Source organism: Alligator mississippiensis, chromosome 1 (assembly GCF_030867095.1).
Source record: "Alligator mississippiensis isolate rAllMis1 chromosome 1, rAllMis1, whole genome shotgun sequence".
NCBI lineage: Eukaryota > Metazoa > Chordata > Crocodylia > Alligatoridae > Alligator > Alligator mississippiensis.
The window spans coordinates 309,527,330-309,545,852 of NC_081824.1; the positions used below are offsets into that span (position 1 = coordinate 309,527,330).

Below are 18,523 nucleotides of genomic sequence, written 5' to 3' on the forward strand. Positions count from 1 at the left end.
CCATCACAGGCCCTCTGGGCAGCCTGGAGGTGCAACTGCTGGAGGAGCTACAGGGCAGCCTTGGAGTGAACTCTAGATAGGTGGGCCCCGGCATGAGTGAGAGGAAAGTCTGGAGCTGGTGAGTGCTGGGTCGGGGCTGTGTGCATAGGTTCCCTCCAGTCTCCATGAGGTGGAGCCAGCGACAGTGACAGCTGGAAGGATCCACCACTTCCTGGGCTGCCTAGAAATGGAGTCCAGCCACAGGGCTGCCCCAGGCCCACTGCACATCTTGGGGTGGTGGGATGTGCCATAAGCCAGAGGCCACCTGGGCCTTACGGGACTGAGGGACCTACCAGGGGCTGGACAAAGTCTCTTTGTGGGCCAAATTTGGCCCAAAGGCTGTATTTGCCCTCCTCCTGCCTCTTCCCTGCCCAGTTTGGGAAAGGGGCTGGGGGCTCTGTCTTTTTGCTTCCTCTCTCTTCAAGAGGGGAGGGGAGCAGCTGCTACTGCATCCTGTCTCTTCTCCTGGCACTGTCATAAGAAAGATGTTGGAGGCTTTGGCCCTGTATTCTGTCTGCTTTACTCCTGGAGACGAGAAGCAAAGTAGAGGGGGCTGCTCCCTATCTGTTATCCAGTTCCCAGTCTGGAGAAGTTGTGGGAAATCTTTCCCTCAGCTTCACTCGTCCTTGGGACCAAGAGAAATGGAGAAGGCACTGTTCCCCATGCCTTCCCCAGAAAGTGATGACTCTGAAGCACAGAGAGTTGGGGGAGGGGGACACTTGCACACTGAACACCTGTACACTGCCTCTCCTAGAAATGTTTCTACCAGTGGAAATTTCTCAGAAGTTTTCTGTGGTAGAAATTAGTGTCTGTTCATGGCCTACTAATATAAATTAATTTTGATATCTGTCTACTAATCTGTCTGTCTGTCTTAAATCAGCTCTAATGAGATAAAGGAACATTGAATTTTAGCCCTTCAGAGATGCATATTCAAAATTTCCTTGTTATCTTGCAGTAACTCTGCAATGATTTCCATTTAATCGATAAAGTCTCCATAGTAATTCTGTAAGAAAGCACCACATAGTGTACACTGTACTAAATGCAGGGTTGTGATGACACCAGTTCATATTATGTGTTTCAGTTAAAAAGCAAAACTGGTGTGATACAAGGACAATAGCTATTAGAGTGATGGGGACCATTTTGTACTTGAAAAGATGGACATACTTAATTTTCTCAGGGCTTTGCTTGTTATACTCTGAGTTTTTAAAATAGCTAGAAGCTCCTTTTCATCTGCTCATTTTATTTGTGAGAACAGATTGCTTTCCCCTGTATTTGAACCCTTTTAGAGGTGTGTAACAAACAATTTCAAGGCTGGCAAATTGACCTGTCCTGACCTACATAATTTCTCTAGACTGCTGCACTGTTAACTGTCCATCAACAATATTATTACCACCCCCTCACCGCCAGTAATGTAAGATGTATAAGACTTTATAACACCACGAAAGGATTTAGGAACCATGGTTCACCTCCCTCCTCCTTTCTTTCCTTTGATCCCAAAGAGGTGGTAATCAGTATCCCTGCAAATGAGGGATGGAGGTAGGTGAACCACAGACCCTCTTCTGCCACCTTTCAGGTGCCTAGCATCTCTTGCCCCTGCAAGAGGGATATTAGACTGGTTCTACTCCTGGTGATGCTGGGGAAGATTGTATGGAGACAGGAGGCCAAGAACTGCCCCAGTTGTTGAGAATTCATTCAGGTTGTTGAAAAATATACATGATCAGATGAGTGGGTACTGGATTTGATCACTTCATGGTGCAGCTCCACAATGTTGATCTAGAAACTAGAGGATTTGAGGTTGGGTACAGGGCAGTGGGTACAATTTAATAGATCTCCTTAGAAACTGAGCACCTGTGTGATTGAGAAGCTAATTTCCAACTTTATGTATTGTGGATTAATGCCGAACAATCCATTTCTGTGATGAAAGGGACCAGCAAGTTGAGATTTCTTCACAGATTTGGAAACAATAGAAAATCTTTCCATAAAAGACAATATTTGATTTTTTTAAATTATTATTATTTCATAGAGCACCTTTTAAAAAAAATTACTTCATGTCTTGAGTGACTCTAATTACATGATGAGGTTTTAAAGGTTTTGGGAACCGAAAGGCTTTGACTTCTTCTGATTTTGAGGTGGGAACAAAGAGCATTTTAAATGTGCTCCAGGAGGTGGGGGGAGGGGGAGGGGGAGGAGGAGGGGGAGGGGCAGGGAGGAGTGGTACTTTAATTAGCCCAGCATTGAGAACTATGCTAATTAAAAGCACCCGGAGGGTCACATGTATCAGCGTCCCCATGCTGAAAAATGGCGGTGTGACACTTTGAACTAAAGCTCATTGAACAAGCTTTAGTTTAAACACCTCACCACCATTTTTCAGTGTGGGGACATGGATACACTTGATGCTGGAGTCTGCTGGAGTTCAGTAATTGCCGTGCTCCAGCACTATAATTACAGTCATTGAAGGAGCCTCCCTGCACCAATATAGGAGTCCAAAGATTATAATTGACAGCTAGGAATTGAAATCTGTTTCAGGCATATCACAGCTATTGGACCATATTCCATAGAAGTTAAGAAAAGGCAAGATTTATAAAGATGAGATATGTATAACTTGTTCTTATTTGATTTTTTCTTTTTACTGATTCGATATAACCTTTTTCTTGGAAATGGAAACAGAGATGGGAAATGGCAACCGGTATTTTAAATTTAAGAGCTTTCACAACTGTTGGCTACCAGTTCCCATTCCAGTTTCTATGCAAATAAAGGTCAGATCAGTGAAAAATCAAACGGGATTTTTAATGGCCTATCCTTTAAAATGTGTAGAAATCTATAGTAGAGTAGTTAATTACTATTGGCACATCTACAAAAGAAAAAGAAAACTCTTAAACCTAAAAAAAGCAAAACCAAGTAAAATGTCATATGTTACTGGTAATTTAATGGGGCACACACTATAAAAAATATGCATACATAGAAACTGACATGTCCATGTATGCATATGTGTGCACCCAGATTATTGGCCTCACTTCAAGATCAACAGATGTCTTTTCAGCCCCTGCCACTCACTCAAGGAATTAAAGCTGCAGCAAAACAGGAAACCACCTAGGAAAAGATTCCACAAAAGATGTGTCACATTTTTGTGACTGGTTTCCATCATATGTTAAATTGAATGTGTGGCAGGAAAATCAGACACAGTTTGCCCCTAGTAGGTCAGTCACCTGATTGTGGGTTCCAGCTCTGTGACTCCACAGGGACCTCAAACTAGCTCTGGTGCAGTCCCAGGGCTTGGACCCACAATCAGCTGATTGTTGATCCCAACCACAGAACTGCACCAAAGTCTGGTACCAGCTCCAGTACAGTCCTGGGGTTGGGACTGACAAGCAACTGATTGTCCCAGTCCTGAGACTACACCAGTCTTGAACTGGCCCCAGTATGTTCCCAAGGCTAATATCTACAATTGTTGGTCCCAGCCCTGGAACTACATGGGAATCTGGAACTGGCTCTGGGACTGCATGAGTAGGCTCTGGGACTGCATTTCCAAAGCTAGGACCAACAATCATATGACTGTCGGTCCTGGCCCTGGGACTGCATGGGTATCTCAGTGTAGTCCCTTGGCCTATAAGATAAAAATGATACTGCAATATTATAATATTCTGGCATCATCTGGGTATAACTAAAGGTGACAAGATTAAAGGTGATTTTGGCTGCATACAAACATTCAGTTCTAGCGGTGGAAGATTCCCACCACTAAAATGATATGCAAGAGGGAGTAGTACAGACATTCAGTCTTCAGTTGCCCTCTCTTTCCTGGTCCTTGCTGCTTTCCGAGACCGAGATGATCCCAGTTTGGGGGAAGTGTAGTCTGCTCCATTCGCCTTGTTCCTGGGGTAACTGGTGCAGTGGGGCAAAGCCCCCTACCTGTTTCTCACACTGGAGACTTTGATGTGAAAAGCAAGTGAGGGGCTTGTGGTACTGAACCCTTTACTTGGCTCTTGGTGCCTGGGAATGGCGTGGAGGACATAACAGAGCAAAGCCTTCCTGCCTGCCTCTCACTGGGGATTTAGGAGTGAGAAGCAGGCAGAGGGCAGTGCTGCCCCCCTATACTTGGCTCCTGGTACCTGGCAACAGAGCAGATGGGAGCAGTACACTGAAACTGCTCACATCAGGGACTCCAAATTTAGAAGTAGGCTAGGAGCAGGCAACTACTGTTCCTTCCCTCTCCTTTTCTATGGGAGAAATGAGAGCAGCTAGCCCCTGTGCTTTCTTCAGACCAGTGTGACCCTGATCTCTGGAAAGCACAGGAGCATCTCTACTTCAGCTCCACTCCTCCTGCCCCCCAGGCAGAGGTAATACAGGCAAAAGTGTGCAGACATTCAGTCTTCTGGGAGAAACTCAGAGGTAATTTCTGTCTCCAGGTTATTTTTCCTTTGGCAGATAAAGCTGGAATGTCTGTACGCTTGTGATTTCTACTGGAGCAGCGATTCTCCCAGTAAAAATAAGCATCTGTACATGGCCTTTGTCTCACTGTGCAAGCACAACGTGCTGTCTAATTTGGTGCTAAGAAAATGTTTCTGTGTGGTGGATGTTACTTGTTTTAACCTCTTTGCTAATATCCTGTTTCTTGTTAAAAGGCAAGAAATAACTTACAAAAATATTAACCTTGTGAGAGAGAAGAACTTTTGTGGGTGATGCCTTTAACTGAACCAGCTTCATGGCTGAGACAGGAATATCATAGTAACCTTACAGGAATATCATAGTAACCTTTTGGGTATAACTGTATCCTTCCTCTAGTTTCACTGATCTCACTTCCTTTGAGAGCTGAGGAAGGGTACTGTGATACCCAAAAGCTAAAATATATCATCCAGAAAATGTCTTGCCTCTTGCATATTTCCAGGACCTAATGGTTTCAAAATCACTTAATCTCTACCATGAATAACCTTGTAAAGTTGGCTAGAAAATCACAGTTTTTCCTTTGAATCCCTTTCCATCTTTTTTCCAACAGGCAAACAGTTTTCTGCAGTAATTTAAAAATGTATTTTTGTCTGTTTCTTTTAACATTTCATCTATTTATAACAGCTTTGAGCATAATAATGATATTTGTCTGAAGGATATCATCCAGAAATCTTCCTGTTTTGATTTTAAAATATTGCAAGATAGATATTCCAGTACTTCCTTGGATAGTTTTATCCACTGACTAACCGTTTTCACTGCTAAGAAATGATCCTATATACCAATTTGAATTTGTCTTGCTTTAAGAACCATTGATTCTTGTTCCATCTTTTTGCCGTAGACAAAAGATTCTTTTAGTACCCAATATTTTCTCCCTATGCAGGTACTTTTATACTGTATAATCAAGTTGCCTTTGTCTTGCTTTTGATACACTAAGCAGCTTGAACAAAGTGTTTCTGTTATTTGTGTGGCTTTCATCTAATCTTTCTCCAAGCTTTCAATATTCTTTTAAAAATATGGGCACCAGGATCACATGTAGCATGCTAATATTTGTCTTATGAATGCCATGAAGAGGTAAAAACAGCTCAACATGGACACTCCTTAACACTTACACATGAAAGTGTTCTTGTCTTTTTGAAAGTCATTCTTCCAACACATCATTTCCCTTTCTAATTAGGAAAGCAAAATTTCCAACTTGGAAGTTGGAAAATGACCAAAAAACCCCCTCAAAACACCCGATTAAAAATGTAGAAAGATAAGATTTTTTTCCTACATTTTTGGTACCAAAAATATGAGGTGTTATATATTCTAGAAACTGTTTTCCAGGGGAAATAACAATAAAATGAATTGAAACTGGGCTTTTTTGCAATTAAAATAATTTGATGAATTATTAAAAGCTACTTCTAATTAAAAAAACATACCACTTCTGTTAAGGTTTTTGTGTTGAAACCCAAAATGCTGTAAATGTCAATATTTCTAGTACAATCTTATTTTTGCCTACTTGTCTACTTTTTGCTATAAAAGGCTAGAAAATGCATCATGAATAAAGCAGGGTGATAAGACAAACAACAGATGTCTCGACAGGGCCATCATCCCATATACTGTTTTGCTATTTAAGAAGGAGAATGATTTAGGGCGGGGGTGGGATGGAGAGGGGATTGGTCATAAAAAGTTTGCATTCCAAGAATAAAGCAAAAGGCAACAATTTGACAGGAGCAAAAGGTGGAAGATTGATCTGCATTGAGAAGCAGTTACAAATGTCTCCACCTCCTGCCCCCAGAAGGTGAATTTCTCACCAATTTTTTCCTGAACTTAGGAACTTGCACGTTGATTTATTTTTATTTTTATAACCAGTTATTTTTTAGGAGATATTAATATTTTTATGATTTATCTTCCCTCTCCATGATTAGACTTGTGGTAGATACATCAGCTGGCTATATAGTTGATATATATATAACCCAATTATCAGTCTTAAAACTTTCTAAAATTTTGCAGGGGTGTAGGTTGTAGCTGTGTTGGTCTAAGGACGTAGGCAGAGAAGGTTCCTTGGGTGAATCTGGTATCTTTTATTAGACCAACCCAAATGGTTGGAGAATAATTATTAAGCAAGCTTTCGGGTTCAAAAACCTTTCGTCAGGCTAAGGAAGTTTCAGCAGTTGGTGTGTGCTTTTCCTGGATGGAATGAAAAGTAAAGAAGCCAGTGGCTGGGCTGGTATGCATACAAGACAGGTAGTCAGTGAAAATGTAGATTGGTCTCTCACCCATTGACTCCTCAATCTACATTTTCACTGACTACCTGTCTTGTATGCATACCAGCCCAGCCACTGACTTCTTTACTTTTCATTCCATCCAGGAAGAGCGCACACCAACTGCTGAAACTTCCTTAGCCTGACGAAGGGTTTTTGAACCCGAAAGCTTGCTTAATAACTATTCTCTAACCATTTGGGTGGTCTAATAAAAGATATCAGATTCACCCAAGGAACCTTGTCTGTCTAAAACATTTCTACACTAGTATTTCTATAACATGGTGGCATGTATTTAAAACCCATGATGATGCAAAATAAAATTTTGTGTGTGACCAGCCTCAGTCACAAGTGAGAAACATGGTCATCTAAAACTCATTTTGCTCCAACCATAAAACTGCGTCATATGGCCAATATTAATTAATTCATTCATTCATATCTCCCATGTGTCTGTGTCTACAAAAATATAATAAAAATGTATGCTTATAAAAGCCAACATATTCCCCAGCATGAATTTTCCCACTTCATTTTTTCCATATACGTTGCTTACAGAAAATTAAACTGCTGGCATTTTTACAGGATTTTTTGTCATATTGTTACAGAGGATATTTTATTACTAAAATGTCATTAAAGGTATTAATATATCACAGCTATGTATATATAAAGATATATTTATATACGTGAAATATATAGTTAGATATTGGTAGGCCCTGGGTATGTGAGAGTAAGACTCTGTCTCAGATACAAGGTATAGTATGACATCTGTTCCAAGGCTTGTTTGGTTTATTATAGTCATTTAGGAATTTGTGTGATCAGGGTTCTGCCTACAATTATTTAATTTCTTTTGCCCAGTTTCTCCCTTCTTCAAAATGTTATTTCCTGTAAAAATTTGAAATGTTAATTTTGAGGCCCAAAATTTCAAAACTCTGTAAATGACATATATTTACAGTGATAATGTTTATGTAAGAAATATGGACCCTTTTTAATTTAAAATGATTTTGTTTCAGAATGATAGCTCTCTGGAAGTAGGACCAATTTTGAATTAAAAATAAATCCAGAATTTATAGCATTCTTCAACATTATTGCCAATACTTCACCAGTGGTGGTTGTTATTTACCTTTCCAACACAAAAGTGTGGGCATTCAGTTTGAATGTGTTTAACTCAAACTGTTTCTTTTATCTTTTTATTAAAATAAATGCATTTAAATATTTTAGGAAGATATTTTAAATGCAGCATCATCATAAAATAGTGTGTTTATATATGCATCTTTTAAATACAAGTATCTACATATATAATAGCCTTTTCAAATTCTGCATTTGAAAAAGGTTTCTCAATGCATACTTAGACACCTAAATGAGTAAACTGATTTATTTTACTTAAATGCCACTTGTAAGGGCTCACAGCATCTTTAGTACTTTGGATACTTAGGGTATGCCCTTACCAGCAAATTGGTCTGAATGATAATAAGAACCTAGATGAGGCTTGCCAGGTTGTGAGCGACTGTGCTGTAAAATCCTATCCAGAATACTGTGTCCTCATTCGTTTTATGTTCTTATATCACTAGGACTACTGGGAGTACATTTCCTGGCTTGTGGGTCCTTTAGTAAACTAATGTTCTCTGTGACTTATGTTTTTCTAGTGAACTATGGGGCAACTAGTTTATCCTTCTGGGTAGATAGGGTAAATGATGGGTAGGTAATGGAGGATGATAGGTCATTGAGTGATATGACTTCTGTCTTGTCTACAAAGTAGAAGGTTAAAGTGGAATCTAGTTTCTGATAACTAGGGCTGTGCAACGTTTTGGATCGTGATTTGGATTTGGAGATGATTCAGATGCTTCAGAGACTGAATCTATGAATCCAAATCAAATTGTTAGAAGCTTTAGGCTTTCTGAATCGGTATGGAGTTTCTGAACCAATTCAGAAAAGATTTGGTGATTCAGAGATTCGGCCATAGGGTGTAATAGGGAATCAGTGAAATATCTATAACTGTTGTTTTTTGGCTGATTTAGACAAAACTGGCAGGAGTGATAGCCTCTTCTGAGAGCATGATGTCTGCTAAGCTGCAAGGTGATAGGTGCAGGGGTTTCTGGGAAACTGCACCTCAAAATCCTGAAAGCAAAATTTGTCACGTGTGTGTGTTAAGCCACAGTGGGGTGAAAACTGCAGGAATGGTAGCTCTTGCTGAGGCCGCAAAGCCTGCCAAGTTTCAAGGCTGGCTTTATTGCCTGCGTTGTGTGACAGGCCAGACTCTGGCTTCTTTACTATTCCTTCCATCCAGGACCAGGAGACACACCAACTGCACGTACTTCCTCAGCCTGACAAAGAGTGTTTCAATCCAAAAGCTTCCTAAGATGCATTTTTCTAACTATTTCATTTTTTTTCATAATAAACATATAAACACAAAATAAGCCATCACACACCATGAGTAACATGTATCCAACACAGCATCTTTACTTCTTGCTGTTAATTCCTTTATAAAAAGAAAGGTTCTGTGACAGTTCCATCTGGGTACCTTTGATGCTGCTGGTGCTATTGGTGTTGAGCCAGCTGTTTACAGTGGTGGACCAGACCGAGGCTGTAGGGAAGGAGGAGGCCTCATGGGGTCACACTGCCAAGTTGTGCAGGGGCCCCAGTGCCAGGAAGGGCGCACCTGAACACACACACAGTCCCACAAATACCCATGACATGACTTTTGCCTGCCTTCAGCCAGAAGTGCAGGGCCCCAGAACCCAGACTCCCCCCTCACCTATCTCCTTAACAGCTGTCAGGCTTCATGGCTGCAGCAGGCCCTAGCAGGCCTGCAGTTTTCACCCCCCTCTGCCTTAACACACACACAGTATCTCCTATGTCATGAGTTTTGCTTGTCAGCAGTGTGAGGTGCAGTTTCTCAGAAACCCTTGCACCTATCTCCTTGAAACTTGGCAGGATTTGTGGCCTCAGCAAGAGCTACTACTCCTGCCATTTTCACCCCACTGTGGTGTAACACACACGTGACATGAGTTTTGCTTGTCAGCAGCTTGAGGTGCAGTTTCCCAAAAACCCCTGCACCTACCACCTTGAATCATGGCAGGCATCATGCTCTCAGAAGAGGCTACCACTCTTCTAAGTTTCATCCAAATCATCCAAAGAACAACAAAGTTATAGATATTTCATTGAATCCCCATTATACTCTATGGCCAAATCTCCCAATCAGCTCCGAATCTTCCGAATCGATTCAGCTGAATCGAATCAGAACAATGATTCAGATCTCTGAATCGAATCTCTGGTATCCGAATTGGCCAAGTCCAAATCGAATATTTCCCTATTCGCACAGACCTACTTAGCAGTGCCAGAACCATTGGACTCATGCGAGAGGTTTCTGACCATGGATAAGAGAGTTTAAGATCTTCACCCAAGCAGGAGTTCAGGTTAACTCTGCAGTGCAGTCATACATTTATTTAGTTGCCTATGTGTAGATTTAGATGCCTAATTTTATTCATGAAAATTTGAAAATATGGCCAATACATAGTAAATCAATCAAGCCAAAGGTATATGGAACCAATCCTGCAATTTGCCATGCAGTCCTGTGATCTGCTATGTACCCTTAACTGACTTTGAAATCTATGGGACTTCAGGGCAATCAGCTTCTTGAAGAATCAAATCTTAAATTTTTCAGTCTGAAATTCCTGTTCAACAAATACATTTTTCATTCTCAGAGACTGGGCTTTGAATAGTTCTTGTTCTATGTAGAGATACCTTTGTGTTTGTCTTCAAAATGCCTACATGCATCATTTGTCAAGTTTTGTTGTCACGCTTGCATTTATGTGGAGAGAGATTTTTGACTTCATGCCCTTTTTCCTGAAGTTGTCTGTCTAACAGTATGACCAAGTTTGCAATGCTTGTTCTTTTCACTGCCAAGTCAGGAGGTTAGCAGGGGAATTTGACAGGGTAAAAGATCTCAAGGTATCTAGAGGACATCTATGGATTAATTACTTTCTTCAAAATCTGACTACTGAAATACTCACCTTTCCTGTCATGCTACAGGCCATAGACCGAGAAAAGCCTGAGAAGTACAGAAAACTGCAAGATGCCAGCAGATCAGCTGAAGCCCTGGTGGAACAGATGGTGAATGGTAATTACATGGGAGTTGATTTAGATAATCTTTTTAGGGATTTGATAAATGCACAGGTTCATATTTATCACAAGAATTATATTAGCAAAACACTTTTTGAATAGAACAGTAAATTCAAGTAAGGTCATTTTGTATTTTTTATTATTTATGAATTTTAAAGTTGATAAGCATAAAACAGAAACAAAAAAGCAAAATTTTACTATTGTGAAATGCACATAGCAAAATACAACACTTAAAGTAGTCACTATATACTAGCAGTCTATTCTACATAACATCTAAAATCCTAATCTTTTTCCCTGATTATAATCGAGAAAGCTTTCAAATGTACAATAGTGTCTCTATATCATTTCACAGGGGGAATGTTTGAAATATAGTCTAAGTTATCTTAGTCTGTTTGAAAATCAGTCAGTCATGCAATCTGATTTCAGTGACTTTTGCAATACATGGTATCATAGCAAAATAGGCAGTCCTGTTATTATAGTGTAAAAGATTTGTATACTTTTAAAAAATACTAAAATTCAAGGCTTATGCAACTATCAAATAGGAACCGTTATTAATTTGCCAAAGATGTTCATTACATGCAGATCACTGATTTTTAGAGCTTTTAGATTGTTTTCCCTACAAAAAAAAATCTTATTGTAAAACTTTAGAAATATAAATAAAAGAAAAATTAAAATGCTGTGTTTCTGCAAATGCAGAAATTTTCATCTTCATTACATTTAGTTACACTAAGTACTCAGTAGCATCTTCAAACCATTTTCTTTAGTTAGTAAGATCCTGAATGCATCACAATGTCGTGTTCATAATGAAGGGTACCATGATCTGCAGGTAATTCTGTTGATCTCATTGGGTTCATCCAGATGAGTGGGAACATGCACTTTGCAGCATGGAGCCAAAATTAGGTACCAGAAAATCCTGGTATCTAAAAAAAAAAAAAAAAAAAAAAAAAAAAAAAAAAAAAAATGCTTCAAAAAAGTGGGACGGCATACATGAATGCAGAGGGTGCCACCTGAAACCAGAGCCTAGCCAGCTAGAAACATACTTTGGCTGCTGGCCAGGCTCCATGTACCTGGATTGCCAACATGAGGCCCCCAGGATCTCAGGTAAAGCTGCTGGGACCAGCCAAGGTGCTGGCCCTAGCCTCCCCTACCCTACCCAGGGCTATTTCCCATGTGCCAGAACACACATGCAGGGGTGTTCCCTGGGGACATATAACAGCAGCACAACTATGTGCCGCTGCTGTTTGTCCCTGGAGAAATGCACATTCCCGCTCATCTGGACATGCCTATTGAATGCATTCACTGGGTATGCTGCCATCTGGTGAAAGTATGGGATTGCAGAATCTGGACCAAAATGGATTATTTACTCATATTCAGGACTAAGTATTGTCCCCAGTCAGTATGGGGGAAAGAAAGCCTTATCTTGCACTGGCCTGGGGCAGGTAGCCACTCAGCTCTGGCTTTGGCCTCAGGCTTGGGTCTGAACCTGGAGATGGGTCACCATCTGTCCTGGGCCAGGATGATTCATATGGCAGGGGAGGGGGCACACAGCTGAGGGGACCATAGGATGGACAATTAGTGGGGGGAAGCCTGCAGTCTGCCCTCCCATTTGTCCCCCTCCATGTTTGTGTATGGTCCCATACCCCCTGCTTTTCTCCCACCTAGCTGCATCCTCCCCACCTTACCTTCTGCTCCAGCTCCCATCTCTTCAGCCCTGATCTAGCCCTACTGGGAGCTGCTGCTGCTGCTGCTTCATAGCTGGACTGGGCTGGGCTGGAGCTGGGTCAGGCCACCACTGCTGCTTAGTGCCCTAGAGGAGGAGGGCTGCAGCAGAACGTAAGAAGGGGAATGGGTAGGGAGTTGCAAGGAGTGACAGGGTGGTGGGGCAGGCAGTAGGAGGGAGCAGGGGGTGGGGGGCAAATGCAGGGGGGAGCAAAGGGCAAGGAGGCAGGCAGAATAGGGAAGCAGGGAGTAGTGAGGTAGGAAGCTGGGAGCAGTACACAGGACAGAGGATGAGAGTTGGGAGGCAGTAGGCAATATGTGGCAAAGGGGCTTATGGCAAGGACAGGCATAGGGGAGACAGGCACAGCACAGGGGGACAGGGGGCAAAGAGCAGCTTTCCCCACCATAGCAGTGAGAGTGGGGGATGAATTTAAGACAACTTTCCACTAATAGATTCTATACCTGGAAAATTATAACTTTATATTTTGTCATGTCTAGTTATTGGAGGGAGGATTGTCTTACATTCAAAGTCATTGTGGGTTTGGGTAAGTGCAATACATTTGCATTCCTATCTGCTGCCTTTTTCCAACTAATAAGCTATAAAGAGTCTGAGACTTCACATTTTTTCTCCAGTATCCCAGTTTATCATGCTAATTACTTTGTTTATTGTATAGTGATGCACACAGTAAATTAAGTATTGATAAACAACATTAACAATTAAAAGGCTTGCAGAGTTGTGGGTCTCATCAGTCAAGTCAGTGATATAATACTGTGGAAAAAGCTGTTTTGCAAATATTTTCAGACACTTGACTAAAATGATTTAGTCAGGGATGATGCTGCCTCGAGCAGAGGTTAGACTAGATGATCTCCTGAAATCCCTTCTGGCCCTAGTTTTCTATGATTCTTGGATTTTGTGACAGTGCTTGAATGACCTAATGTTTAGAAATGCTGAGAATCCAACGCTGCTTTTGCCTTGTGGGTCAACTCTTCCAAAATATTGGACTCAAATAGCTCATTTCAAGTGTTTTTGCTTTAAATGACAAGCCAAAAATATGAATTGCATTGCATTGGTTGCTGTTCACAGTTCATAATTTTTACTGTTTTATGATAAACAATATTTAACCCTTTTAAATGAATGACATTCTTAGACTTTCAAATACAAACTGACCAATTTAGCCAAATTTGGTAGAGCATAATAGATAGTGAGCATACCCCTGGGTCATTGCCTCAAGTGGATAGTCTTGGTTTCCAGGGTTTATCTAGTTTTTACAGGCCTCGGGTGTATACACATTTTAATCTCAAGACGCAGTCCAGAAGAAGGTGTGAAAAAGGAACTTTGGAAATTTGCATCCTCTGTGAGATTGTGAGCCTGCATCTTGGCATTTTCTGTAGCTGGTCATGTGCAAAATTTCTATCACTGTCCCCTTCTACCTCTTCCCCCATTAAAAATAACTTATTGTCCTTGATTGTGCAAGCCAGGTGAGGAAATATTTGCCACTTATACCAGTAGGAGCCAACCTTTTTGGCAGGTGTTCTACAAATTATTTTTGCACCCTCCCCAAGTACCAGTCCAATCCCCTTCTCCTGCCCAATTTGCTGATCTTTCTACTTCCTACTTTGTGCTCCCTGACCAAGCTGCTGTTCTGCTTTCTATTCCCTGTCCTATCTGCCACTGTGCTGCCTGTCCTGTCCTTGGTCTGCCATGTACTGTGTGCAGAGATTGTTGTACACATGTGCCACAGGTTGGCCATCCCGGACTTGTGCTTTGATCTAATTATTCATGAGTCATGCTCAATTAGTGCACAAAATAAAATATAAATGTTCTCTGGAATACTTTTGGTCGATGGATGCCAGGAGCAGGTCTATGCTTTTTTACTCAAGTTGAAATTCTAGTAGATTAATAATGACATCTTTCAGTTGGAGAACTAGTAGCCCAACACACTCATTGTTTTGTTCCATGGCCTAGTTGATGGATATACTTAAGCTGCTTGCAAATGTGAAAAAAACCCAAAACAGTGCTTTACTAGAAGAGGCACCACATTAGTTCAACCTGTTTCTGCAGCATCCATATAGATTGGGCGCTTCAGTGGGGCTTTTATCTGATAGTTAATTCAATCAGCTATCAGATAAAAGCACCAAAAAGCCCCACTGAAGATTCCTATCTATACAGACATTGGTCCAACTAATGCACTTTCCAGGTGTGTACTACACCCAGCATGGGGGTGGCCAGGTCAAGTAAAGCACTGCTTTGTTTTGTTTTCATGTCTGCAAGAAGCCTTAGTGTCTAGCAGATGGCCATTCCCATCTTAAATTCTCTCATGTGCACTGTAACTTTTGATTCTCTGTTCTCTCCTCTCCTCTTAAATAGATCCAAGCATTCTGATAGGGTTATAGGTATAATAACCCCTTTTGTGAAATCACAGTGTTAGGAAGAATCCCAAATGTATTTCTGGCTTTGGTTCTTAACTTAGTAAGTAACATATCGTTCAAGAATATATGTCATTAGGGAAGTACATTTGCTATTGTTGCCAAGGTCAGCATTATTGTTGGAGCAGACTGCTAGAAAAGGAGAGGTATGTGCAAATATCATCCTACCAGAAAGAACATATATTCTGCCTAGAATGTGGGTACTAAAAAGGTAAGATGTTGATTAGTGTAAGTTACTGTGATTTCAACCAATTCCTCTGATATCAGTTGACATGTATTATAACAGTTTTGTTGACAGTAATATTTAACTCTACCCCAAAGTGAACAACAGTTTAGGTGTCTGTGTAAGGATGAAATCTGTGTTCTTTGGCTGTTTATGAACTCACTCCATAAACATAAAACCCAAGATATTTATAAGGCTTCATATGCTACAAAGCTGCAAAGTCAGTTCCAGAAGGAATTCCAGAAGGTACAGTGGAAAGTGCTTAAGTAGTACAAAAGTGGTCAGAATGCTCAGATAATGAGAATTAGAAAGAGCATTTTAACTAAAAAAAATGTATTGCTAGTGGCTGGAATATCTAGCAGAATATTTAAAATTATACCTGGACTATGGAGGAAGTTAATTGCAGCATGAAATATTTAAATTTTTAAGTGCAATGAATATTCTGTCTGTTCTTCCATGTTGATACAATCAAGTATATTTGCCTCCAAATAGGAATAGGATTACCTCCAAATTGGAACAAGACAAAAATAAAAGAAAATGTAGTTACATTTTAAACCTAAAGTTCAAATTGCTTTAAGACTAAGTGTTTTTGGGTTTGTTTTTTTTTAAGTTTCTAAATCATTCAGCTAAGTTCCCTCTCACTTCATGTCTTTGGCATACCCAAGAAACAATGGAACAGACTGTCAGAGAACCATGCCTAAGTACCTTTCTCTGTTCACAATATAGTATAATGTGATAAGACTGGAAATCAATGTACTTTTTGCATTTAGGGGTGAAATTTAGATTTGGGTCTGGTGGAAAGAGGCAGTAATATCTGGCTCACTTAGAAGAAGAGGGAGAGAATAATGCTCAAAGGTTTTGATAAATCAGATTTTCAGAAACCAAACTAAATGGAATGTCCATATCACAGGAAGTATCCTCACTACTGCTCTAAATGGTACTTTCCTTGGAGAAACTGATCAATTTTAATAGTGTGATTGAATCAGTAAATGTAATGTATATTCAAGCATTGTAAGATCATGCATTGACATCCAGATTTAAAAGTTAAACCAGTAACAAATTTTGAGGATAGGCAGAGGAAGCTGAAGAACTGAATACATGAAAAGTTGCAAAACAGATAAAAGGAGGAGGGACCTTATTATAAGAGAGACCTGGTTACAATAACGGTGCATTCAAAACTATTCATTTATTCAACCCAAATTCTGTGAATAGTTTTACTGAAACAAACAAATTGCAGCTGGATTCACAAAGTCTATGGTGATGGCAGCAGCACGGATGGCCCCCTTTTAACCAGTAACCCACTGGATGGGATACTGAACCAGTATATGGGAAACCTGGGTCAAATTCTCCCCTGTATTCAAGGAGATCTCCCTCTCAAATATCCTGCTTTACAGAAGTGCCATAATCACTAGGCTAGAAGATATTTTGGAACATGATACTGTCTAAGAACCCTGGCAGATGTGCAAGTAGAGGCATGGTGGAATTTGGTATGCAGTCCCCATAATCACACTTCCTGCCATGCCACATCATCTCCCATCACTCCTTATTGCAATGCAGACAGAGCCCAGATCTGCTAATGGGGCTCCCAGTTGTAGGAGCACATGGTACACCCATGACTGGACCACGAGTATAGATGGCTATGCCGTGTACAGGAGGGATCGTGTAGAGAAAAGGGGCGGGGATGTAGCTTTCTATGTTAAGGAAAGCTACACGTCCCTGCAAGCCGATATTGGCGACCAGGGTGGACGGCTGGAGACCCTCTGGGTTAAAATCTGTGGGGAACACGGCACAGGGGACACAATGGTGGGAGTCTATTACAGACCTCCCACCCAAAGTCCTGAGCTAGTCCAGGAGTTTGCCCAGGAACTGGCTGAGGCAGCTTGCTCCAGGACCATGGTTGTCATGGGTGACTTCAGTTACCCAGACATCTCGTGGGAGGATCGCTCAGCAAAATCTGAGCGGTCGCAGAGCTTCCTCTCATGCGTGGATGACCTCTACCTGACTCAAGAAGTCTATGGGCCAACGAGAGGCAAAGCGCTGCTTGACCTGGTGCTGGCTACTGGGGATGACCTAGTTGGCGACCTAGTGATCGATGTGAAGCTGGGTGACAGCGACCACGAGCTGATCACCTTCACCATTCGCCGAAAAGCTGGCAAGTCAGTCAGCAACACGCAAGTCCTTGACTTCAGGAAAGCCGACTTTGACAAGCTCAGGAGGCTTGTCAGTGAGGCCCTAAGGGACTGTGACCACAGGGAGAGGGGAGTTCAAGAAGAGTGGTTGCTCCTCAAGGGAGCGATCCTCAATGCACAAACTAAGTCTATTCCATCTCGGAGGAAAGGCAGCAAGAGGGCACAGCAGCCCCCCTGGCTCTCCAGGGACCTAGCAGACCTCCTGAGGCTAAAAAGAAAGGCCTACAAAGGATGGAGGATGGGAGTCACCTCCAAGGAGGATTATTCTGCACTGGTCCGGTCCTGTAGGGAGCAGACCAGGAAAGCCAAGGCTGCAACTGAACTCCAGCTAGCTTTGAGCATCAAGGACAATAAAAAGTCCTTTTTCAGATATGTGGGGAGCCGGAGGAAAAGCAGGGGCAACGTTGGACCCCTGCTGAACCAGATGGGGCAACTGACAACTGACGCCCAGGAAAAAGCCAACCTATTAAATAGGTACTTTGCGTCGGTCTTTCATCAGCCCCATGGGACGCCCGTGCCCGCTACTGGGCCAGGAAGTCCGGGTGAGGGTGATCCCCTGCCCTCCATTAATGCTGACTTTGTGAAGGAACATCTTGAGAAGCTGGATACCTTCAAGTCAGCCGGCCCTGACAATCTTCACCCCAGGGTACTCAAGGAGCTGGCGAGCATCATAGCCCAGCCTCTAGTGCGGATCTTTGAAAACTCTTGGCGCTCTGGTGTAGTGCCCGAAGACTGGAAGAAGGCCAACGTGGTGCCTATCTTCAAGAAAGGGAGGAAAGTGGATCCGGCTAACTATAGGCCCATCAGCCTGACTTCTATCCCGGGGAAGATCTTAGAAAAGTTTATTAAGGAGGCCATCCTTAATGGACTGGCCGACGCCAACATCTTAAGGGATAGCCAGCACGGGTTTGTTGCGGGTAGGTCTTGCTTGACCAATCTCATTTCCTTCTACGACCAGGTGACCTATCACCTGGACAAGGGAGATGAGATTGATGTCATATATCTTGACTTCAAAAAAGCCTTCGATCTGGTGTCCCATGATCGTCTCTTGGAGAAACTGGCCAATTGTCGCCTTGGGTCCTCCACAATCCACTGGCTGGAAAATTGGCTCCGGGGTCGGACCCAGAGGG

The 18,523-nt window shown here is 41.8% G+C and overlaps 1 protein-coding gene across 11 annotated transcripts in view; it reads left to right on the plus strand.

Moving 5' to 3' along the window:
* Window positions 1–18,523, plus strand: part of DMD (dystrophin) — a 2,172,325-nt gene that overhangs the window by 928,138 nt on the left and 1,225,664 nt on the right. For all 11 annotated transcript variants that reach the window (XM_059720821.1, XM_059720816.1, XM_059720817.1 and 8 more), the window contains one exon: window positions 10,746–10,833. In XM_059720821.1, coding sequence (XP_059576804.1) covers window positions 10,746–10,833 — 88 coding nt within the window. The remainder of the gene's footprint in view (window positions 1–10,745; window positions 10,834–18,523) is intronic.